General features: G+C 32.7%; 3 protein-coding genes across 8 annotated transcripts; 1 reads left to right on the top strand and 2 right to left on the bottom strand.

Moving 5' to 3' along the window:
- Positions 1–585: 585 nt before the first annotated feature.
- LOC100805898 (uncharacterized) lies at positions 586–3,492 on the top strand. 2 transcript variants are annotated; one of them, NM_001369272.1, is made up of 6 exons: positions 586–738; positions 868–979; positions 1,812–2,190; positions 2,396–2,957; positions 3,049–3,107; positions 3,182–3,492. In NM_001369272.1, exons 1-6 carry the CDS (start codon positions 702–704, stop codon positions 3,224–3,226), a joined length of 1,194 nt encoding a protein of 397 aa, NP_001356201.1. In that variant the 5' UTR covers positions 586–701; the 3' UTR covers positions 3,227–3,492. The 2 variants fall into 2 exon arrangements, with proteins under 2 accessions (NP_001356201.1, XP_040866837.1); XM_041010903.1 differs by having other exon boundaries at positions 600–738; positions 3,191–3,492.
- A 1,989-nt stretch (positions 3,493–5,481) lies between these two features.
- LOC100305873 (ubiquiting-conjugating enzyme E2) lies at positions 5,482–9,341 on the bottom strand. Of its 5 annotated transcripts, none has more exons than XR_005889149.1 (7): positions 9,075–9,322; positions 8,324–8,466; positions 8,148–8,173; positions 7,391–7,480; positions 7,219–7,307; positions 6,144–6,369; positions 5,951–6,038 (listed from the first exon to the last, which is right to left on the bottom strand). XR_005889149.1 is itself a non-coding variant. In NM_001251087.2 (6 exons), exons 2-6 carry the CDS (start codon positions 8,446–8,448, stop codon positions 5,910–5,912), a joined length of 459 nt encoding a protein of 152 aa, NP_001238016.2. In that variant the 5' UTR covers positions 8,449–8,466; positions 9,075–9,341; the 3' UTR covers positions 5,482–5,909. The 5 variants fall into 5 exon arrangements, 1 of the variants encoding a protein (NP_001238016.2); XR_005889150.1 differs by having other exon boundaries at positions 6,238–6,369; XR_003265112.2 differs by having other exon boundaries at positions 6,144–6,349.
- Positions 9,342–18,087: 8,746 nt separating this feature from the next.
- On the bottom strand, positions 18,088–23,109 carry LOC100805360 (WRKY transcription factor 72A). The gene is made up of 5 exons (XM_003550725.5): positions 22,687–23,109; positions 20,987–21,064; positions 20,314–20,865; positions 19,896–20,009; positions 18,088–19,199 (listed from the first exon to the last, which is right to left on the bottom strand). Exons 1-5 carry the CDS (start codon positions 22,789–22,791, stop codon positions 18,246–18,248), a joined length of 1,803 nt encoding a protein of 600 aa, XP_003550773.1. The 5' UTR covers positions 22,792–23,109; the 3' UTR covers positions 18,088–18,245.
- Positions 23,110–23,401: the final 292 nt, after the last annotated feature.

The raw sequence follows: 23,401 nt of genomic DNA, 5'->3' as shown, positions 1-23,401 counted from the left end.
CAAAAAATGATTTTGTAGTTAAAAACTATATGAATCAAGTAAAAAAAGATTAAAAATACATTAATTACTTTTGTTTTTTGTTTTATTGACAGCAGGAAGTACTATTTTAAGATATAAAATAGAAAATCAAATTGTAGTGATAAAAAGGTATTATTATAAATTTATTATTTCTTATTAAATTTGGAACACTGTAAATAAAATTACTCAAATTTGAGCGGAAAAAACATATTTAAGGGGAAAAAATAAAGAATGAAAGAAAAAGGTTAACATGTTTAAAATGTAAAAACAGAACGGAACAATGAGAAGAGTGGGCCAGAAATATGCAAAACCGTAAAGCAGTTTTTGACCAAGCGAAACGGAACAAAGACCGAATGAATCACAAACTATTGCGTTTTGAAATTTGAAAACTCCAACAAAAACATTTTACGTGGCAATGGGTCCCACCCACGAAACCGCGCTCCCACTTTGCGAAACCCTATCTCTTCCACGTCATCATCTCATCCGTTACACCAAATTTTGAGTTTTGCGATCCTATTTTTCCCGCTCCAACAGCCTAGGACACGTGTCGAAAGGAGACAACCTTATAAATCCCCATCAAACGCGTTTCTCGTATTTTTATGATTCCATTAAAACACAAAACGTAGCAAGAGCAGTTACAAACGTTCAGTGTTGTTTTTTCAATTCAGATTCAGAAGGAGACGATGGAAGAACCCGTGAAGGAACAGCCCCTCTCTGCTGGTACTCTCTCTCTCTCACCCAATTGAGTGTTTCTGTTTATTCATTATTTATGCGTGTCTTTGTAGACAGTGATAGCGAAAGTTTAGTAAACTAGGATATGGCAATTGAATTTTGGTTCTGTTGTTTCAGGGAACTCTGCGCGACCCAAGCTTCAGAGATACGCGCTTCGTTCGTCCTCTAAATCCAAGGAAAACAAGCAAGACACCGCACCCGATCTCTCCATTTCTTCTGAATCTAAGAGGTACCACTTTTTTTTTTTTTTTTTACCTTTTGTTGTTATTATGTTGGATTACATTATCGGAATTGGAGGAACTTGATTTGTAATATAGTTTTTGAAATATTGAAGTTCGACCTTACTAATTAGGCTTTTCATATGGATGGAATTCTCTGCATCAATAAGGAATACAAAAAATGTGATTCAGTGTATTCTTTGCTTCTTTTGTTTCAAATATTCATTTTTGCTCCCTACATGTGAGACTTCTTTAGGAATAACTGAATAAGTCATGTGTGAAAAAAAAAATATTATGGACTTTACACGGTTTTATTTACTATGTTTCTTGAGTTATATGCACCACATAAAAAATGTTTCTTAAGTTTTAGTGCCTAAAATAGTTAAGTTTTGGTCAGTAGTGACTTTGGTACAAGGCTGTTTTTAATCTAGTAAAAATGATTAGTTTAAACTTTATTTTCGAAGAGGTTGCAAATTTTGTATATTTCTGGAAGTTCAGGACTTAAACATTCTCTAATTTGAAGACCGATGTTCCATTGTTTCATCTATCACGTGTTTGGGAATTGGGACCAAAAATAATGTTGGAACTTCGAAGTGTCTAAAAGAAAAACAAACAATTTTGGGGATCTCCAAATATTCTACCAATTCTAATGACTATATCTATCTGTATTCTTATATTTCTCACTACTTCTAAGTTCTGACATTAATTTCAGTACTTTTTAATTGCTTTGCTGTTTGCACTGTCTCCTCACAAGACAACATGAAACAACTGGCTTTTGGGATTCTGAGATGTGAAATTGGAATATATATATATATGTTAAAAAATTCTCACTTTCATTTTCAGGGGGTTAAGTACTCCACACGTAAGCAGAAGTGTAGGTGGTCTTGATTTCTCTGGCAACAAGGATAAGTCTACTAGTGCTAAACCACCAAGAAGGCTCTCCAATCCTGTGAAAGCAGCATCTCCCACTCCAAACCCTAAGTTGGTTGGCAACATTACCCCAATCTCAGAGAGCAGAACAATGAGGTCTGGTAAAGGTCAAGTGTCTCAAAGCAGAAGCCAGACACCGGCCTCTGACATTTCCAGAACATCGAGCAGAATGAAGTTCAATCTCTTATCTTCCTCTTCATATTGGCTAAACCAGATCAAGCTCTCTGAGTCTGCTGATAAGCACACAGTTTCACTTGGATTCTTCAAACTTGCCTCGGAGGCAAGATGTGAGGTAAAACCATAAATTCATATTCATTCTTAGGAAAATACAAAAATACAGAAACACACACATATCAATCTAGTTAATTTTTTTTTTTTTCTAGTTCAAATAGATTTATTATTAATTCACTTTATGGATTGCAGCAGTTAGCACTATCCTTGCTCTTATTTTTTTGTCGATTAATTAATTGAACCCTTTTCAACATCATCAACTATAGCCGTTCCAGAAGATGAAAGATGAGCTAAAGTCTTATGTGCAACGACATCAGCTTGCTGAACTTGGAGAAGTGAAAGAGCTGCTTCAAACCTATGACATTGCTGAAAATATAGAGCAGCCACAAGTGTCTGAGAGCATTTCACAGGTGCCAGAAGAGGGAACTCGATCCTCTGATGATGAAGAAGTTCACTGCAGTTCTGCATCCACCATGGAGACTGTAAAACTGAAACCCGAACCCTTGGACACTGAATCCACTGAACCTGCTCCTGTTATAATAGAGTCAACCAAGAAGGAAACTAGCCAAAAGAAAAATCCCTTGGACACTGAATCAACTCAACCTACTCCTGTTAAAATAGAGTCAATCAAGAAGGAAAGTAGCCAAAAGAATAACCCTGGATCCAGGTTGAGAGAAAATCTCAAGAAGAACTCTGCAAATTCAAGACCTGCTTCTGACAATGGGAGTTCTAGGTTGTTTAAAAAACCAGAAAAACCAACTAAGCAACTAACCAATAAGGGAAAAAGCGAGGTCAAGAAAGAAGGAAAGAAATCTGATGTTATTAAAGGCAAGAATGGAGCAATATTTCAATTTTGATTCCGATGATTATTTTTTGGAGTTCAGCTAGTCTAACACTTCATGATTATTTTCTTTCACAGCTCCAATCAGCCCTACGCATGCTGAAAATAATAATGCACAGGGAAACAAAGAAAATATGGTAAGTCACTAAGTGTAATTTTTACAAAGTTGTGAAAAAGCTTATTGGCTAACATTGCTTCTCTTACGTTGTAGGATGTTCAGACCACTGATGAGATGAGTTTGACAGAAATCGCGTAAACAAGCTGAATTTTTACATTCTCAAACTTTTTCTATGTTTTATGTGTGTGCAGTTGTGCCTCTCTACAGGAAAACAGATGAAAATTGTTTTCTCACCGTTTGCTTTCCAAGGCCGCATTACATTTCATTTAATCAGCTGGAAATAGGCATGTTTTGTGCTTGTAATGTGTAATTGTTAATCAAACCAAACTAAATTGAATATTCTGGTTTGTCTTGTCTATGCGCTTTTATAATAGTATATGCAAAGACTTAGATTTATGACATAATTTGCAAGTTTCGTAAATTTATTATTTATTCTCATATTATATTTATGCGGATTTCAACCTTTTTTTATATTTTTGTTAACATGCGTTAAATTTCATCTTTAAATCGGAACATGATACCACCATAGTATATGATAAGGTCGTCCAAACTGAATATTTTATGTTCAAATGAAAAAGAATTACTATTTCACCAAAATTACATATGATTTTCTAAAAATTAAATTTTGATTTCTTTTTTAATTATGAAAATTATTGAAAAATATAATTTTAACTAAATTTTACAAAATTATATTTTACTTATGTTGTTACTTTACTTAAAATTATAAACAAGTTATTTAATTTTTAAAAAAAATATAATTGCCATTCAAATCTTTATCTTTGAAAAATATTTAAATAATTATTATTTATTTTTAAAATGTTTTAAATATATACGTAAGAAGATAATATGTTGATTAAAAAAATTATAATATGTACATGTATTTTGTTATAAATTAAGATAGTACTATATATATAAATATTATATTTTTATAATAATATTATTTTATTATATAAATATATTATAATGTACACATGCTATATAATATATTAAATTAAATTGTATATAATTAAATATATAATAATTATTATAATATTTAATAAATTAAATAATATAAATAGATAGAGAGAACTATCACAACCTTTCTCATAATAAAAAATACAGTAGAACAATATGATAGTATATTATTATCATATCCTATTAGCATGATAAATAATGAATTATGTTATAACAAGAAAATATAGTTATCCTGTTTAATTTTATAAGGATTTAAAAAAAATTGCTATATTGAAAATAATTAAAAAATAATAATAAAGAAATAGGAAAAAATGACTGACTAATCTTTCCATGATAAAAAATGCATTTATAAAAAATATTTATTGTATTAAAAAAATAATATAAGAAACAAAATTATCGAACTTTATCTACTTTAATTATATCTAATGAGTTATGAATCTGTCGAAAAAATCTAATGAGTTATGAAGAATTAATTAATTATAACCATAAAATTTGCATATTATATTCAACCCATACAATGTACAGACTAAAAAATAAGTTTCGATCTTAAAAAGAAATAGTTTCAATTAAATGCATAATTTATTTAAGATATTAGAATTTAAGGGGATATTTATTTCATAAAATCTTATCCAATTTCTGAAAATTTAGAGATAAAAATTATATCCTCATGTTTGTTAAAAAGTAATAAAAAATATTATCATTTTAGTATAAGTAAATTAATTATTAGTATAATCATGTACCTTGATTAATTTAATATTTAATAAAAAATCCACTAAAGATCACTTGAGTGAGTGGTCCACCCTAGACCCGTTCGAAAATATAATCAAATATGTGAAACAAATGTTCCTTGAGACTTCTAATTGCCATTCAATCGGGTTTCTCAAACGATTAGTGTTTCTCCACAACTTCCGACCATATTTTCCACCTATTATATTATTCAATCAATTTGACCAACTGCATGTTTGATCCCTAATTTGAATTGACTAGTACTAACACTGATGTTCCTGATCTTGGCCTATTAAATTCAACATTTTGATCAAGAATTAAACTTACATACAATTCCTTAGGCGATTTTAGTATTGACCTCCAATTGAAATATTAAGTTTCACTAAAATAATTGGTGTTGATTTTTAATGCAAACTTTAATCATGTAGATGTTATCCTTTGAACTCTAATTCTAATTAAAAAATAATACAAAGAACACTTTAAAAAACTGCCAAATTTTATCCGTTGATTAAACCTGTGCTTGAAAAATAGAGCACAGACCCCTGTTTAGCAACCCCCCTCCATCTATTTTTCACATGATAATACTATAGTAGACAACTTCAGCACCATAATATTTGCCATGCAAATTATTCCCGCATATGATCCCGTCTAACCTTTTTGATTAGTAATATGCCATCAGTAAAGCCATATTTATCTTGTAAATTCCCATCTATACGAAACTAAATCTCTAAATCATATAAATCGAAAGCAAAAGTTATTCTGGCAAGTATCAGTGAAATCTGCCAGAGCATCATAGTATGATCAATTTCACGGTCACGACAAAGAGGTTGAAAGCAAAATCCTAGATGCAACGTGACAAGGAAACCATAGAAATTGAAGCCTTGTGATCATAACCAATTCTGGAAACTACAACTTATACATTGTGTTGACAACAATCTTGATGCAAATTGACAGAATTCTATAATACATGAACTGACATGGACAATGCACAAACTACAATGAATTAAACATAAGATGATCCTAACATTCAAAACAGTAAGGAATGTGACATAAAATTCAGTAAGTTGGCACAATGATTCTTATAGGTAGCAGTGCAATCTAATTCGTGACTTCAAAGGCCCAGAAGCATATGAAGACAAGCTTAGTCAGCTGTCCAACTTTGCTCCACAATTTCTCTAACTCTTCGATTGTACTCCCGCTTGTTCTCACTAAACATTCGAGCTGCTTCTGAGTTTGCAGGAGAATTTGGGTTGGGATCACAAAGCAATGACTGCCGCAGAGTAATATGTATCTTTCAGAAAATAATTATAACATGCTGACTACTATATAACAGGGATACCAAAGAGTAGAATCATGAAGATAATATATAACATACTGACTACTATATAGCAAAAGTAAAACAACTGATATATGTGCCAATGATGGCCTTGTAGCATAGTGGTAGTGGCACACAATGTTCTGGGAGGCACCTTATACCAGTTCAATTCCCATTCTCCGATGAGTTCTGATACTCACATTTAGCCCATCCTTCACATCCCCTCACCATGTCTTAGGACATCCCTCTTAACAAGAATGGACCCCCTCCCAAAACAAAAATAAAACTAAAATGAGTAAAAGAAATATAATGAGCTTCTATCTTTGATTCTGTAAATTTTATCAGCAAAATAATCCATTAAGATAAGTCTACAAACAGGAGGATCCGAAATCCTTCTAAAGATACAATATGCATGAAAGTAGAAAAAGTGAAAATACATCATATGATCATATCTGTGAACAATAATGCAGTTTCTTAGCAAGTCAGACCTAAAAAAAACTGTTACAAGCCCCTTATGCCCCCAAACAAGGAAGCTAAGATAGGAAAACAAGCCTGTTCTATAAAAGGTGTTGCAAATTTCAAGGCTTACAATTCTAGAAATATACTACAACTGAACTGACAGTCAATGAGATCAAACATTTAACTGGGACATGAAAGGACTGGCAGACAATATAAGAATCATTATAAATAGAGAGCTGGTAAATCAAAACAAAGTGCCTTAAGATTTGTAAAGAGAACAAGACAATGATAATCTTTTAAAAAATTCATGTTCAGAATTGCATACTCCAAAATTGGTTGAAAATGCAAAACTTAATGGTGAAAAGGGAAAGCCAAGTTAACATAACAAATGAATCAAGACATGAATCAGCAAACAGAATGGGACATTTTACAACAAAAGTAATGCCTTTAAGTAGATAAACTCTTCAATAAATAAAAAAGCATAAGTAATTTGAAGAGACACAGGATCCTGCATTAATTTGTGTAAAATGATGGTGCGGCCATGCATAGGTCAATGCAAACAAAACAAAACCTCAAGTGTAGAGTTAATTATGTAGATATATGTGCATGCTATCTTCATTTGTAATATACTAAAGATGAAATGTAGAATTGTAGACTATACTATACAAGATAATACCTGGATAGAAGTGAGTATAGCAGCTACATCATATATAGGACTCCACTGGTTTTGTAATATATCCAAACAAATACTTCCATCCGCATAAACTTCCCAGAGTAGAAAAATGGCATTAGTAGCTACATAGGTAATTTATGGACATGAAGATTAATCTTTTCCACCTAAAACTTACTGTTTGGGTGAAACATTCGAGAGACAAATCGTACAGTTGGTGGCTTGTTTGGATAATCCTCAGTAAATTGAAGAATCAACTTAAACGTGCCTGGATAACTCAAAATATGTAGACATTATTGTGATAATGTTAAGAGAAAAAATATGACTCTCAAGCATATACATAAAGATTATCTGACTATGATCATCCAATTTTCATTTAACTTTTCCAAACCCTAATACAGCTTCATGAGGAAAAAATTATATCTCTCGCAAAAATAAACACAATCACTAACACAAACATAACAACAAAAATCTTATTCCACTATGCCATCACCTCTAACAGAAACATAAGACAATATAATAGACAGAAATTAGAATTAATATCACCATATCAGAAACCAAAAAGAAAGCAATAATAACAACAACAACCAATTCTTTACTCAATGGAGACCAACAACAAAAAAGAGAATTAAAACAAGATACCATCAAACCACCAAGCAACATTTACATGCCAGTTCTAAAAAAATTATCAATTTTAAGATAATTTAGAAACTTGTCGAGAGCTTCCCAAAATCTTTTAAAGGATGGAAGTGATATGACATTCTTTGCAACATAACCCTAATTCCTACTATCACCTCTAAAGCAAGTTCATGCAATATTAACAGAATCATTAAAACTGCACGCAACGCTCAAGATGGCTAAAAAACTGAATAACTGAGTTGACATGTATCAAAATTGTTTCCAAGATAGGAGCCATGGTAAAAAGACAAACTCACCTCCATCCCATGGAGTATCATCAGGACTGCAATCCAAAGCAGACAAGAAAGCAGAAATTGCTTATCCATCCATACTTACACAAAGTGTGGAAAAAAAATAAAATAAAAAACAAAGTAACTATATTATTCAAGTAAGCAGAACAGTTTTATCTTTATCCAATTTCAATTCAGCTCACCCAAATATGACAGCATTCCACAGCATGATGTTGTTATCCTGAGGGGCGCCACTGATTCCTGCAGGAGGGTCTTGTTGCAGCCTCTTGAAATCTCTCATGAGCCTCTTCCTAGCAGGAGTCGACATTGCTAGCACCTAGAAAAACTAACAGCCACAAGAAAAAATGGAAATAACTTCAATTTTCTTTTCAACAACAACAAGGAGATATAAGGTGAGTTAGATGGTTAAGGAACAAGAGAAGAGAAGAGGGGAAGTTCACAGGTTCAATCCCTCTGCTAACAAAACTACCATTCTAACAAACTAACATTTGCCGATTAAAAAGAAAAAGGCGAAACCTAGTTCACTGTATGCATAAGAGGCACAACCAAGAGGCAATTCGGATTCCAACACCGACCAAACGCATTGAAAATGAGGGGTAAACATATTAGAAGATATAATTCAAGAGTTTAGCTTGAAAAATTTTCACAATCATCCTAGGGCAATAACTCACGCCAAATTTAGAAAAAAGCAATTAATTTTTTCACTAATCTCACACCACGGCTTCATCCGCAACACAACAATAAACCACAAAATAAAAAATTTCTAAGAGACATTGAAAAAAGGGGGCTTCGATATAGATCCACCCTCTGTAGCAATCATCAATCATTCAGGTCATAGAAAACGGAAATTCGAGCAAACAAGACAACAAAATTAACAAATAATAATAAAAAGCAGTTTAATTGAAAATGGAGGAAGAAATTGAGTCACCCCACCCGTTATGTGTGTATGGCTTCGGAATGAGGCAGTTTAAGGAAAACGCAAGAGCATTCGAAGGATGGAGGGTTGTGGGTGTGGGATCGAAACCAGTGGCGGCAGAGGAAAAAAGGTTATTGCTTCGATCTTACGATATTCATTCTCAGAATTTAGAAGCGTGGTGTAATTGAATGGAGGTCTAATCACCCTTCCCCACACATCGTTTAAAATATCATATATATTTGGCGGTGGAATGTTATACCCCATGAAAGCATCGATGTTGCCTTACAAGAAAGTATTAAATGAAAAAATATATATTTATTTGATAAATATAAACACTACTAGTAATTAGTAAGAAAGTTTTACAAAATATTTAAAAATTATTCATTTATTTTTTCCCAAAAAATAAATTTATTGTACGAGGTTTATGTTAATCATTATTAGTGAACTTTATTCATTTTGGTCTTAAAAGGATGAGGAGATGATAGATTGATTCCTGAATAGTGAGAAAATTAAATTTAGGTTTGGAATGTGAAAAAAATACAACAGATTGATTATGCCATCAAATATATAACATTATTTTGTATTATGATAAATAGGTTATTTTCATTCCTTAAAGTGTAAAAAAAAAAAAAATTGTTTCACCACTAACGTCAGAAAACTCATCTACGAAAATATCATAGAATTAACAAATACATCTCTAACTTTTATAATTTATTGACATTTTCGTCTTTTATATAAATCTAATTAGTTGACATAAGTAACAAAATACATGCACTAATAACACATTAGACTTAGAAGTTTATTATTTTGTTATTGCAAATATTTATTATATTTATAATATCAACTTATCACAAATGAATCAAGGTTCAAGAGGAAAAAAAAACATGGTAGGTTTTCAAATAAAAATAAGTTTGTCAAATCTTAAATGGATCATCCATGAGTAGAAGAAAACAAGCATGAGAGGTCTAAAGTAGCTAGATCTCTCATGTTTGTTTTCTTATACTTGTGGGTGATCCATTTAAGATTTGACAAATTAATTTTTTTATTTGATAGCCTATCCTTATCTTGCTCCTCTTGAAAATATTTCTATGTGATGAGTTGACATTATAAAAAAAAAAAATATATATATATATATATAATACATTATTATAAATTTTTGCAATGACAAAATCAAAAGGTTTTAAATCTAATGTATTATTGGTGCATGTATCTTGTTATTAATCACAACTAATTAGGTTTATATATTTCATGGATATATCTATCAATTAGTTATATAATTGAAGGATGAAAATGTTAATAAGTTGTATTAGAGACATATTTGTTAGTAACTTTAGTTCCTATATCCACCTGAGCATCAATTTTGTGAAAATTTTCATTCATGCATGTCACGTAGGTGAGTTCCTTAACGTTGATGGATGAAAGTTAATTGTGGGATAAATTTATCTCATTTTTAGGGATTTAATTTTGTTTTTTCATCTTTTAATGACGAATTTGCTAGGGTCACACAATTTCAAGGATAAAAATGACTAATTACACTTATTATTAAGTTATAACGTTCAATGATCAATTTAAAAATAAATTAATTTTTTTAGGATTAATTTAAAATTAAGTTATAAAATTTAGAAATTAAATTATCATTAAATTAATCACACGATTAATTTGTCACATTTATTACACACACTTATGACTAAATTCAAAATTTTCATATTTGAAGGATTATTTATCATAGTTTCACACTTCAACAACCAAAATAAATATTTATCCTATAATTAATTAATCAATGTACTCCTCCTTTTTCGCATTGCGTGTTTCATTGGATGTTTTAATTTATTTCAAAATATTTGTTATTTAGAAAAACTAAGAAAATATATTTTTTTGGTAATATCTACTTAATTGATATCTCAAGTAAGTATTTAAATAAACTTGTAAGAGGATATCAAGCCCGTAAGCAGTTAAGCAATGCATTATTTAACAAATCTTTCCATTAAAACACGTGATTTAGTAATGCGTGGCTTATAACAATTGCTTAAATATAAGCAACTCTACCTACCTACATAACTAATACCAATAAAAAAAATTGTCACAAAATTGACTTAACTTAAACACTCATTTTAACAATTTTAATATTAGAGAATGAATTTTTATATAAAGTTCTTAAATATATGTAATATTGTATGACACACAAATTTAAAATAAATAACTCATTTAAAAAAATTTGATAAATGATTTAATAATTACTTTTGAATAAAGATAATTTTATCAAAGAGAGTAATTTCATAATCATAATTTGCATAACTAATAATTTTATTGAGAAATACGCATTGATAATATTTCAGTTGGAGTATGTTAATAATTTACACCAAAAATATTAATGCGGTGTGTACATGGAAAAAAGGAAGGTATAAATAACAAAAGTCTTTTTCAAAGCACTTCAATGCAATGGGTCCTACGATGTCAACTATTGTAGATCTCTTTCTCATACATGCAAATGTTTATTGCAGGAGATATTCATGTTTGACAAAACTCAACTGAAATTTAAAGGTAGAAAATTAATTGGAAAAAGATTAGTTAATAAATTATAAATATTTAATAAAATTATTTGCTAAAGTAGTTAAAAAAGATAAAATAATAAAAAAATAAAAAAATATTAATTTATTTATAAAAAAGTAATTAGAAAAATAAATAAATATTTTGAAGATAAAAATAAAAGAAAATATAAAAAACTGTAAGTTAGTATTTTAAAAAATATTACTTTAATTAATATTAAAAAAAAATATTACTTCAATTAACATTAAAAAAATATAAATTTTACAAAAAATATTTATCGAATAGTCAAACAAATTTTTTAACTTATAAAAAAAATTAAAAACAATCTTATAATTAGAAGAGACAATCAAAATGCCACTTTATTTTGTGTGCAAGAGTATATGAATTCGTTATAAAAAAATATGGATTTTATATTTTATTTTTAATCATTGTAATTAAAGTTTTAATCAAAAGATGTCATTGTAATAATATTGAATTCAAGACTTAAAAATGTCACACAATTAAATTATATGCTTTCATATATGCGTAGATTACTATTTTGGACCCTTAATGTCACAGTTGCGTCGCATAATTTGGCTCTAAAAACAGAAAGACTAGATAAATTTTAATCAACCTACCTTACCTAAGTAACATCGCACTAGGACTTTCAAAATTATTTATTTTTATATAACAATGATTGACGGAGAGAGAAACCGATGCGGGCCGGGGCACTGGTTGAACATCACATTAATTCATATCTATGTATCCACCATCCAGATAATATTATTTTTCTGGTTATAACCATCTGGGTAATATTATTATATATTCTCTAAACTAAGGTCAATTTCAAAAAAATATATTTTACAGTCGTTGCAGGAAAATAAAATTCGACAACGCAGATATATTCAATGAATTCATCTCACTTATCATATTAAAAAAAAATACTAATCACATAAAATAACCAATACAAATCAGCTAGCATAAATCATATATGCATATATATATATATATATATATATATATATATATATATATATATATCTTTGAAATCTTCAATAAACCAATACTAATCACATAAATTTAATTTATAATATATTTTGTTGCAACTCAGCTCTCCATACAAATCACAGTACGTGTTATATAAATAGTAAGGTTTTTAGTCAAAAAATAAATAAATAGTAAGATTAATTTAAGAACAAGCTTCTGGAGGAACAAAATAAAAATTGGGGACAAACAAAGATGCCAGAATAAAAAGAGGATAAAAATTGAGTAGTATATACATAAAAAGGTAAGAAGATATATAATTAATGCCGGACTTGATTTTCATCCATGTTTTCTTCAGACTTTCAGTGCTAGCTCCTCTATGCTTCTTAATTAGAAGATGCAACGGAGGACGTAGGTATGGATACCTGAAATATTTGAGTACGAACAAAATTTTGTAACAGCGAAAGACTTCAAAATCAAAACAAGGGTAAAAAGAGGTAATAAGAAAAAGTTCTTCTTCTCCCTTTGCCTGTAATTAATGAAAAACACGAGACTGTGTAGAAGAAAAAAAAGGTGGATGGATGGATGGGTAATGGCTCTCCAACATTTTATTAGAATGTGTAAAAATACACTCTTAATGACTTTTAATGTGCTCTTATATAATTTCTTAAGATTTTTTTTTTTCTGAATAAGGTGGATTAAGATTATTGTTCTGATATGGTGCTGCTTATCATTCTTTTACTTTTTTTTAATTAGTTCCCTTAACACATTAGTTAGCAATAGCATTGACCTTATCATATATCCCAAAGGTACCTTGCTAATATCAAAAAACAGTTAAGAAGCCATAAATCTTGTCCGAAATGTAGAGTATATATATATATATATAACTACGACGTGAAAAACTAGATTGAGATATGGAACCAAACATGTTAGTATATATTATCAATCATATTAATTAGTTTTCAATTCCTTTAATTATTTAGCCGTGCAAATCTGTTATTTCCAATTCTGATTTGTTGAGAATTATTAGGAGATTGGTAGCTTGATTCACTACATATTAGGGCTGTTCACTTGTATATATATCATTGTAAACTAATATCAAATTCATCAATAAAAGTTACAAACTTATTCCTCTATATGGTATCAGCCTAAACGATCCACCCATTCCCTATTTCTTCAATTAAGGACGTCGTTCCCCACCCTTGCCTCCCATGGCCGACAACAACTCCTTCATTCCCAACCCCCATGAGCCATCCAAACCCCTTGCTTGCATCACTTTCACCAATGTCACCAAACTTCTTCCCAACAATTATCCTAATTGGAAACAACAAGTTGAAGCTCTCCTTGATGGCTATGATCTCCTCCAATATCCAGATGGATCTTTTCCTGCGTCGTCGGAAACGACCCCCACTACTGCATCACTTCCGGTAACAACTCAGAATCCTGCTTACCAAACCTGGCGCCGACAGGACCGCCTTATATATGGTGCTCTCCTCACCACTCTCTCTAATGAAGTGGCCTCCCTAGTGTCTCACACCAAGACCTCGCATGATCTTTGGATCCTTCTCAAAAACACCTATGCCAAAGCATCTCGCAAACCTTTTCTCGGTCGCTGTCAGTGGTGCAACATCAAAGGTCATGTTCTCTCTCAGTGCAAAACCTTCCAACAACAGCATCCTAGTGTCCCACCGCCACCTCGTAACTCTCCGGCTCACACTGGACAGGTTCAGGTCAATACTGCAACTGCCGGCCCATCACAACATGATTTTCTGTTTGACATTGGAGCGACACATCACGTAACCAATGATCTCGATAATCTGGCGCTTCATCATTCGTACACTGTTCCTGACTCACTGTTTATGGGTAATGGTTCAGGTTTAAACATCACTCATTCTAGAACACTTTTACTTAATGATTTATCCTTGTCTAATGCTCTGTGTGTTCCTTCCATGAAACAAAAAATAATCTCTGTCTCTAAACTTACCCAACAAACCAACTCTGCTGTTGTTTTCCTGCCAAACTCTTTTTATGTGAAGGACTTGCAGACGGGTCACACAACCCATAAAGGCTCATGTGTGGATGGACTCTATCTCTGGCCCGCCACCTCACCCTCCGTCCACACGGTTCGAACAGAATCCTTTGCATCATGGCATCATAGGCTTGGGCACCCTTCATCTTCTATTTTCAAATTTGTTCAGAAACATTTTTCCTTAGGCTCAAATAAATTTCCGCAATTCGATTGTCACTCGTGTCAAATTAACAAAAGTCATAAACTTCCATTCCATGAATCCACTCTTCAATCTTGTTATCCATTAGAAATAATTTTCTCTGATGTCTGGACTTCTCCTATTTTATCAATTGATGGTCTTCGTTATTATTGCATGTTTGTTGATCATTTTACTCGTTATATTTGGCTATATCCAATGAAACGAAAATCTGATGTGCAAACTATATTTCCCAAATTTAAATCGCTAGTTGAAAATTTCTATCATCACAAAATAAAAATTCTTTACACAGACAATGGTGGCGAATATATTGGTCTTCGCCCTTTTTTACTAAAGCATGGTATAAGTCATCATACAACGCCACCTCATACACCTGAACATAATGGAATTTCAGAACGCCGGAATCGTCACATTGCTGAAACCGATCTCTCTCTTCTCCATCACTCGGGCTTGCCCCTCACCTATTGGCCTCACGCCATGACCACCGCCGCTTATCTCATAAATCGCCTCCCAACTCCAATTCTTGGGTACCAATCACCCTATTCTAAATTGCTCAACATTAGTCCGGATTATCATAAGTTAAAGTGTTTTGGATGTTTGTGTTTTCCCTGGACTAAACCATATGCTAACCATAAACTTGCACCAAAGTCTGCTATATGTGTTTTTGTAGGTTACTCGGTTGATCAACATGCATATTTGTGTCTCGATCCCACAACAGGAAGGATCTACACCTCTCGGCATGTGAAGTTCGTTGAATCTGAATTCCCGTTCAACTCCCTAGTAACTCACGCTAGTCCAAGTCCGGAGCAACAAACAGGCCCACTTCAACTCTCCATCTTACAACCCATGAACCCACCGGAAGATTCATCTCCTGCCCCTTCCTCCCCATCCATCACCAACTCCCCATATATGGCCCAGTCTTCCACCGAACCCACAAACCCCACTCAATCTCCTCCTCCAACCTCACAATCATCCCCGCAACTCTCTGCTCCACCACCCCAAACCATTGTCCACCCAAATGGAGGTGGGATCATCACTCGGTCTAAAAACAACATTATCAAACTCATCCAAAAGCTTAATCTCCATGTCCAAGCCTCCTCTCCCATTGAACTCAACACCATCACCCAGGCCCTTCGCGACCCTGATTGGCGCTCAGCCATGCAAGCCGAATTTGATGCCTTACACCACAACAACACTTGGGATCTTGTCAGTCGGTCCTCTGATCAAAATTTGGTTGGCTGTAAATGGGTATTTCGAATCAAACGAAATCCAGACGGATCAATTGATCGTTACAAGGCTCGGTTAGTCGCCAAAGGGTTTCACCAACGCTCTGGTTGGGACTATACAGAAACTTTTAGCCCCGTTGTTAAACCGGTGACCATTCGCATTGTCCTAACTGTTGCAGTTCGTCAAGGGTGGCCCATACGTCAGCTTGATGTCAATAATGCATTTCTTCAAGGGACACTTAAGGAGGAAGTCTTCATGATACAACCACCTGGTTTTGTCAACAAAAACTTTCCTGATCATGTTTGTCGCCTCTAAAAGGCACTCTATGGGCTGAAGCAAGCACCCCGCGCCTGGTATACGGAGCTTCGCGTATTCCTGCTCTCCCTTGGTTTTGTCAATTCCACTGCAGATGCATCTCTTTTCATATACCAAAAACCAGAGGTTACACTTTACTTATTAGTATATGTTGATGATATAATTATCACTGGAAATTCATCTGCAGAGTTGTCCAAACTCATTGCCACACTTGCTGCTCGGTTTTCGTTAAAAGATCTTGGATGTCTCAGTTATTTCTTGGGTGTCAAAGTAATTCCTTCCGTTGCAGGAATGTTTCTTTCACAAAGGAAATATATCATTGATCTGCTACATAAATCAGGCATGACAAATACAAAACCAGCATCCACTCCTTTGTCAGCGAGTGTTCAATTACTTAAAGATTTTGGTGATCTCCTACCCTCTCCAAAGGAGTACCGCACACTGGTTGGAAGCCTTCAATACTTGAGTCTTACACGTCCAGATATCGCCTTCAGCACTAACAAACTCGCACAGTTCATGCAAAATCCAAGAACGGCGCATTGGTCTGCACTCAAACGAGTGCTCCGATATTTGGCGGGCTCTTGTGATAAAGGAGTCTTCATCTCAGCGACTGCTCCTTTGACCTTTCATGCCTACTCGGATGCTGATTGGGCTGGTGACAAGGATGATTATGTTTCAACCACTGGTTACTTGTTGTATCTCGGTAACACTCCCATCTCCTGGAGCTCCTGCAAACAACGTTCTGTTGCTCGATCATCAACTGAAGCAGAATACAAAGCCTTGGCTGACACGGCTAGTGAACTATTATGGGTTCTTTCCTTGTTCACAGAACTTGGTCACATGCCCACTGCCAATCCAGTCATATACTGTGACAATCTTGGTGCCACAAGTCTCAGTGTTAATCCTGTCTTCCACTCTCGGATGAAACATATAGCCTTAGCCTACCACTTTGTCCGAGAACATGTTCAACATGGCAAGTTTCGAGTGTCTTTTGTGTCTACCGATGATCAACTTGCTGATATTCTAACAAAGCCTCTGATTCGCCCTCGGTTCGAATCGTTACTGTCCAAGTTGCATCTCTCATCCAGATTATACAACTTGCGGGAGGATATCAATCATAATAATTAGTTTTCAATTCCTTTAATTATTTAGCCGTGCAAATCTGTCATTTTCAATTCTGATTTGTTGAGAATTATTAGGAGATTGGTAGCTTGATTCACTACATATTAGGGCTGTTCACTTGTATATATATCACTGTAAACTAATATCAAATTCATCAATAAAAGTTACAAACTTATTCCTCTATATATATAACTTGATTCTGCTTTATAGTATCATAATAACGCCCATTCCCAAGGAAATTAAGCTAGATGAGTTTTTCTTTATTTTATGTGTTGAAAGTCTCCCACATGTAGTTATGAGAAAATGAAATATATTAAAGTTTCATATCAAATAAAAATAATATCAAGATCGATTATATAAATAAAAATCAATTCTTATCTTATTAGCAAAATTTTATAAAAATTAATTAAAGTTCAAACTCATTTTCTGACCTACTATCAAAACATATCTTATTAATCCGTTTATCACGCTCTAGGCCTTCAATAATCATCGGGCCATACAATTTAATAGGTCAAAGTCAATCCTTTAATTTGCTGCACAACATGCAATTTACCCAAAATTATTTTACTGGTGCAGTAGCTTTTGACTGAACCTTCGATCGATCGGTAGCGTATTTCATCCCAAAATCAAGGGAAAAACATCTATGTTCATACTTTATTTACCTGTCTATGCTAAATTTTACTTAGCATCTTAATTATAATTACATCAATGCAATCCAACAAAAAAAAAAATTAAAAAATTAAAACAAAGTCACTAGATAGCTATATAGATCGAAATATGATCATTCAATCAATTGATGGTGGTGTTGCTATTATCAGCAGGAGATGCAGATGCACTTTTGGTGGTAGAAGAAAACGGCAAAGACGACGGCGGCAGAAACATCAAACTTTCCGTCTGTGTATTCGCTACCGGCGTTTTGTTCACGAAGCTCGATGCACAACCTTTCTCCGACACTGGAAACACCTCACCCCATTTCATTTTCTGACCCAAACTCAAACTTTCTCCGAAATTACAACCTTGACTTCCTCGCGTGTTTCCAACACCACCGCCACCAATAAACGAAGAAAGTGCTGCTGCCAAAGCTGACTGAAAAGTGGGGTCCGCTGTGATCACTTTCGTTGCTGCAGAGATAGTATCAGCTTGAGGAACAAGGCTTGTGTTGTTGTTGTTGTTGTTGCTGTTGTTCTTTTGCATGTAGGATTGGTACACGTTCTCCATTTGTTGTTGTCTTCCAAAGTTCACACTACTAAGGATGTCCCTATTATTGTGGTTTAAGAAGCCGTTGCTCCAAGATATAGCATTGGCAATTTGGGAGGAATTATTACTACTGAAGCTTAGGCTTGATGAGGAAGAAGGGTATCTGGGTTGGTTGTTGTTGTTGTAGTTTGAATTGAATCTGAAAAAGGGTGATGATGAGGAGGAAGATGCTGCAGGGTGTGAAGTAGTGAGGTCTAGAGTTATGGTTGGATGTGAAGGTGAAGACGATAGTGCAGGGTTGGATAGGTATAGTTGTCTTGGCTTTGAACCTTCAGAGAGATAGAAGTTGAGGCCGTGGAGATTTGTGGGGGTTGCTGAAGGTATTGAGGCGGAGTTAGAGTTAGAGGTTGATGAACCAGACAAGAGCATGGAGGCAGCTGCGGAAGTTGTGGATGCCATGGCAGTGGCTGTTGGTGGAAGAGAGTGGTTGTGGGTCCCTTCGTAGGTGGTGATTAAAATCGACTTGTCATCAGCACATCTTTGCACCTGAAATATGTAAATGAGTCAGGTACATTTTAATTAATAATATAAATAGTAGTATTTCTATATAAAAAAAATTATATTCTAGTATTTTTTGTGTGACTAAACCACAGACATTTATAGGTAATGTGGGTACAACTATTATAGGTGATATAAATTTTTTTTAAGTATTTAATACAATAGTAATGATATATAAATTATTTTTATTTTATATATTTTTATGATTATTTTTTATTTTTTTCATCAAATATTTTCCTTAACACAATTGTATATAAATATTCTTTAGTTAAGTATTTAACTAACTAGGAACTTGAAATCAATATTACGGATTAAATGAGAACAATCGTAAGTTAGTTGATCCAGTGTTATAATTTTCTTATTGTTTTAGTTTTTTTTTCTCTCTTAATATATCTTTTACAATTCTGCTTATTTTTATATCTTTCTTTTTTTTATTGTCACTTTATTACAATTTTTTACTTTTCTCTTTTTTCATTTTGAATTATAATAAAAGTTCACTTTATTTTTGGGTAGGTTGGGACGAAATGGAGAGATAAATGAGAAGAGAAAAAAATATAAAAAAAAGTTATAGCACTAGCTATAATGAAAAACAAGAAATAGATTATAATTTTTCTTATTCTTCTTTTTTATCTTTTTCTTAACTCTTTTACTCAATGGAGTGTATAAACTCCCAAATATAGATACCTGTTTTCTAACTGGGCATGACGGTGCAATTGTGCAACGATAGTAAGCTCGAGGGCAAGGATTCCCCTTTGAAATCTTTTGTCCATATTTCCTCCATTGGCATCCGTCATTCATCTGTTTCAAGTAATTAATATATTTCAAAGCTTAAACACAAATAGCTTTCTATATTTTAAAACTGTTCAATACTAAAGGAGTCCATTAATGTAAAAATTAGAGGGCGTGCGTGAAAATATCATATTTCTCATGTGTAGGAATAGTATCATACTTAGACATCATACAAGAATTAAAAGAGAAGAAAAGGTTAATTTCACTCACTAACAAATATAATTATTAACCAACTAACTATTACTATTTATTGATAAAAGAATGCTTAATAGAGAATAAATAAAATGAGCTAAGAGAAGAGATCGAGACTTACTGTTGGAGTGTCACATCTTGCTCTAACACAAACTCGAGGTTTCTTTGTAGGATTTTGCTGAGCAACTTCATCCTCTGTACTGTCTCTCATAGTCTTGAGTGCCTCCTTACTCTCCCCACCTTCTTCCTTTGGTACTTCACAACTATTTTCTGGGCTTGGAATATTATTAGGCAAAGCTTCAGTCGTGCTTCCTGACTTTGATGTTTCAAATTTGCACTCTAGTCCAAGAGTCAACTCTTCGTTATTAAACCCTTCATCATCCTTCAATGGCTTATTAGAAACTTTGATTTTCTCATCACTTCTTGCATTAATGGTAGGAACTCTTCCAAGGCAGAGGGAAACAAGATCCGATTCCTCTAATATTTCTTCATGGCTATCAGCCTTTCCTTTATCAACGTTCTTTTTTGTCCCTTGTTGCTTTAGTATATCTTGAAATTGCATCTCTAGTGTCCGATATTCATTCATTATTTTGTTCAAACACATCTTTAGCCGTTGATTTTCTTCTCTCACCACACCCATTTCAGCTTTAGCAGTCTCAAGCTGATCATCAACCTACAACCCGAGCCATAGATACATATGAGTACTAATTGTTCTTATAATTAATTAGTTCCTCAACCTGAACAACGAAAATGAGAAAAAAAAAAAAAACTAATTGTATCATTATAAATTTAACCTCGTCTTCCTTTTTGTTTGGGGATGTGCTAGGTCCAGCCTCTAGTATGGATCTTTCGGTATTAGCCACGAGTGGTTCCTGTATATATATCGCATCAACAATATTCATCAAATAAATATGCATGTACTAATGTGATTTTTTTCGGTACATATTTTTCTCTAATATGTTTCATGGATGCAAAGCATTCAATTAGGTTTTTCCAAATGTTAATTTCCTTCTACATAAAATAAAAAACAATTTGGGAGTACTTTTGATTGCCGGCAATGTCATAACAAAAGAAAATGAGAATTCATGCGTACAATCGAATTAATAAAGGAAGTAAATGCGAGCAATGAGGAAATATGTGGCTATTAAGAAACTGATTCCAGAGTCTTTCCCTTTCTTATTTGGCTCAGTGAGAATCTATTGGTTTTAACTTGCACGTGCAGGATGAATTATATCATGTCTTGGATATCATTAATTTTCTTCTCAGGCACATGCATGGGTCAACTCTTATAAGAGATTTGAAATAACCCTTTCAGTAGTATGCTTACCAAAAAAAATGACAATGTTTTCAATAATTTTTGCAAAGGACATGTATGATTGGACATTTGTATTAGTTTCTCAACCAACAGCTTTCTTTAATTAACTTTTGGTTTAAGATTTCTTTTTAAAAAACTGGTTCAAGACTTTCAGTATAAACTTATTTAAAAGATACACCTTCTTGATTAATATGTGCTGAATAAGATAAATTCTTTTAAGGGAGAAAAAGCTCTTTCACTTTGTTCATTTTTATTTACAAAATTAGAATTTAAAATTTTGTTCATAGGAAATTAACTTCCTTACCATTTGAGCTAATAGACGTTAATATTAACAGATTCTTTTGAAAATAAATCTTATCTTTTTTTATTTTTTATATAGGAACTAGATAAGATACCTGTATTTATAATATCTACACATTCTGCTTAATTAACTAACTAAACTAGATTTCACTGATAAATAAATCTTATCTTTGAGTTGACTAATTCAATTTTACTCTGATAAATGTAATGTTCAAGCTGTAGATATATATACATAATCTTTTATTATTATTATTATTGCTAAGAGATAAATCATTCTGGAGCTATAAATTATATTTTATATTTATTATGAATTATACCAAACATCCTAAAGATTAATGTTATAGGTTGTGATTTTACGATAAACGTACAAATTATACCGATCAAGATGATGATGATGATACGGCAAAAATAGAACCTAATTAAGTATGTTTTCGAAATAAAAGCATATTAAAACCTACAATAATATTATGCTCTAACTAATCGGATTGAATTTTTTGTAAAGATTATCTGCGTCGTAGACATGAAACGAATTCACCGAAGAGCCCCTTTAAATTTTGGGAAATAAATATAGATAGCAGAGGGGGGAATTAATTAAGGAGAAACCAACATTAAAATGATCAAATTATTATGTTTTAAACATAATTATTCCATAATTTCTATTTAATTTCATCGATTGGTCATTTATGAAAAGCTTAAAGGCTGTCTAGAAAAAACCAAATCCAACATGAACTAACAGAAATTAAGATCTATATATGCTTACAAAAAAAAAAAAAGAGACTTATTATATATAGAAAGAAAGATACTTTTGCCATTCAAAAGTTAAAACTGATGGCCCATAAATAGCTGGATATTAATTAGGAAGAGAATATTAATCTTCACCTCGACAATAATCTCTTGTTTATGACGACCATCATCATCACCAACACTATTTTCTTCCTTGAGTCCGCTAGATCCATCACCAGATCTCTCCGAAGCAATCTCCATATATGGAAAAAGGAAGTTTCGATCTTTCTCTCTTCTCCGCTAGCCCTTCTTCAATTCCTGTTCAGCTTTCTTCTTCTTCTGCTAAGTCTTCAAACAAAGCCCTCCTTTTATATTAATATGGACTATAGAGATATAGAGACTAGAGAAAAAGGGGCCTGCATGAAGTTTTTGACGCATGAAAAGAATTGACTAATTAAACCAAAAAAGAAAGAAAATTAGTGATTGGTGCCATCGTTGAAGTTTCGTACGTTTTGTAAAGTCACATGGCCCAAAAGACAACAACGGTTTTCAGGTCAAATTTTTGCCACTAGTGGCCGCAACCAGCTCCCTTAATTTCCTATGTATATTTTTTAGGGGACTTAATTTCCTATGCTTATCAACATATATTATTTAATTATTTCTTGGTCTTCTCTTCGAGTCAAGTATTTTAACCAAGTGCGACTTCCTTGCCTTTGGCGTATATATACACACCATTTTAGAATATAATACTGTACGTAAAACATTAAATAAATTTTTGTCTCTTCCCATTTTCTTTAACAAAACTTATGAGAAAAAGATATGTACGAATTAGAGTGTAAATATAAATCTGGGTGTGAATATTACAAGAATT

The sequence above is a fragment of the Glycine max genome, chromosome 17 (genome assembly GCF_000004515.6).
Source record: "Glycine max cultivar Williams 82 chromosome 17, Glycine_max_v4.0, whole genome shotgun sequence".
Lineage (NCBI taxonomy): Eukaryota > Viridiplantae > Streptophyta > Magnoliopsida > Fabales > Fabaceae > Glycine > Glycine max.
The sequence above is the reverse complement of the archived record's forward strand: the minus strand, read 5'-3'. Positions and strand labels throughout refer to the sequence as shown.

Excerpts from the sequence above, each read along its gene's own strand:
- LOC100805898 (NM_001369272.1), top strand. The coding sequence starts at position 702 with ATGGAAGAACCCGTGAAGGAACAGCCCCTCTCTGCTG. Across the intron at positions 2,958-3,048 it reads GAAATCTGATGTTATTAAAG|CTCCAATCAGCCCTACGCAT; the intron begins GCAAGAATGGAG and ends TTTCTTTCACAG. Across the intron at positions 3,108-3,181 it reads AGGGAAACAAAGAAAATATG|GATGTTCAGACCACTGATGA; the intron begins GTAAGTCACTAA and ends CTTACGTTGTAG.
- LOC100305873 (NM_001251087.2), bottom strand. The coding sequence starts at position 8,448 with ATGTCGACTCCTGCTAGGAAGAGGCTCATGAGAGATTTCAAGAGGCTG. Across the intron at positions 7,308-7,390 it reads TCGAATGTTTCACCCAAACA|TTTATGCGGATGGAAGTATT; the intron begins GTAAGTTTTAGG and ends TACTCTGGGAAG. Across the intron at positions 6,039-7,218 it reads CTATACTCACTTCTATCCAG|TCATTGCTTTGTGATCCCAA; the intron begins GTATTATCTTGT and ends ACTCTGCGGCAG.
- LOC100805360 (XM_003550725.5), bottom strand. The coding sequence starts at position 22,791 with ATGGAGATTGCTTCGGAGAGATCTGGTGATGGATCTAGCGGACTCAAG. Across the intron at positions 20,866-20,986 it reads CAAACAAAAAGGAAGACGAG|GTTGATGATCAGCTTGAGAC; the intron begins GTTAAATTTATA and ends CTCGGGTTGTAG. Across the intron at positions 20,010-20,313 it reads CAAGATGTGACACTCCAACA|ATGAATGACGGATGCCAATG; the intron begins GTAAGTCTCGAT and ends TACTTGAAACAG.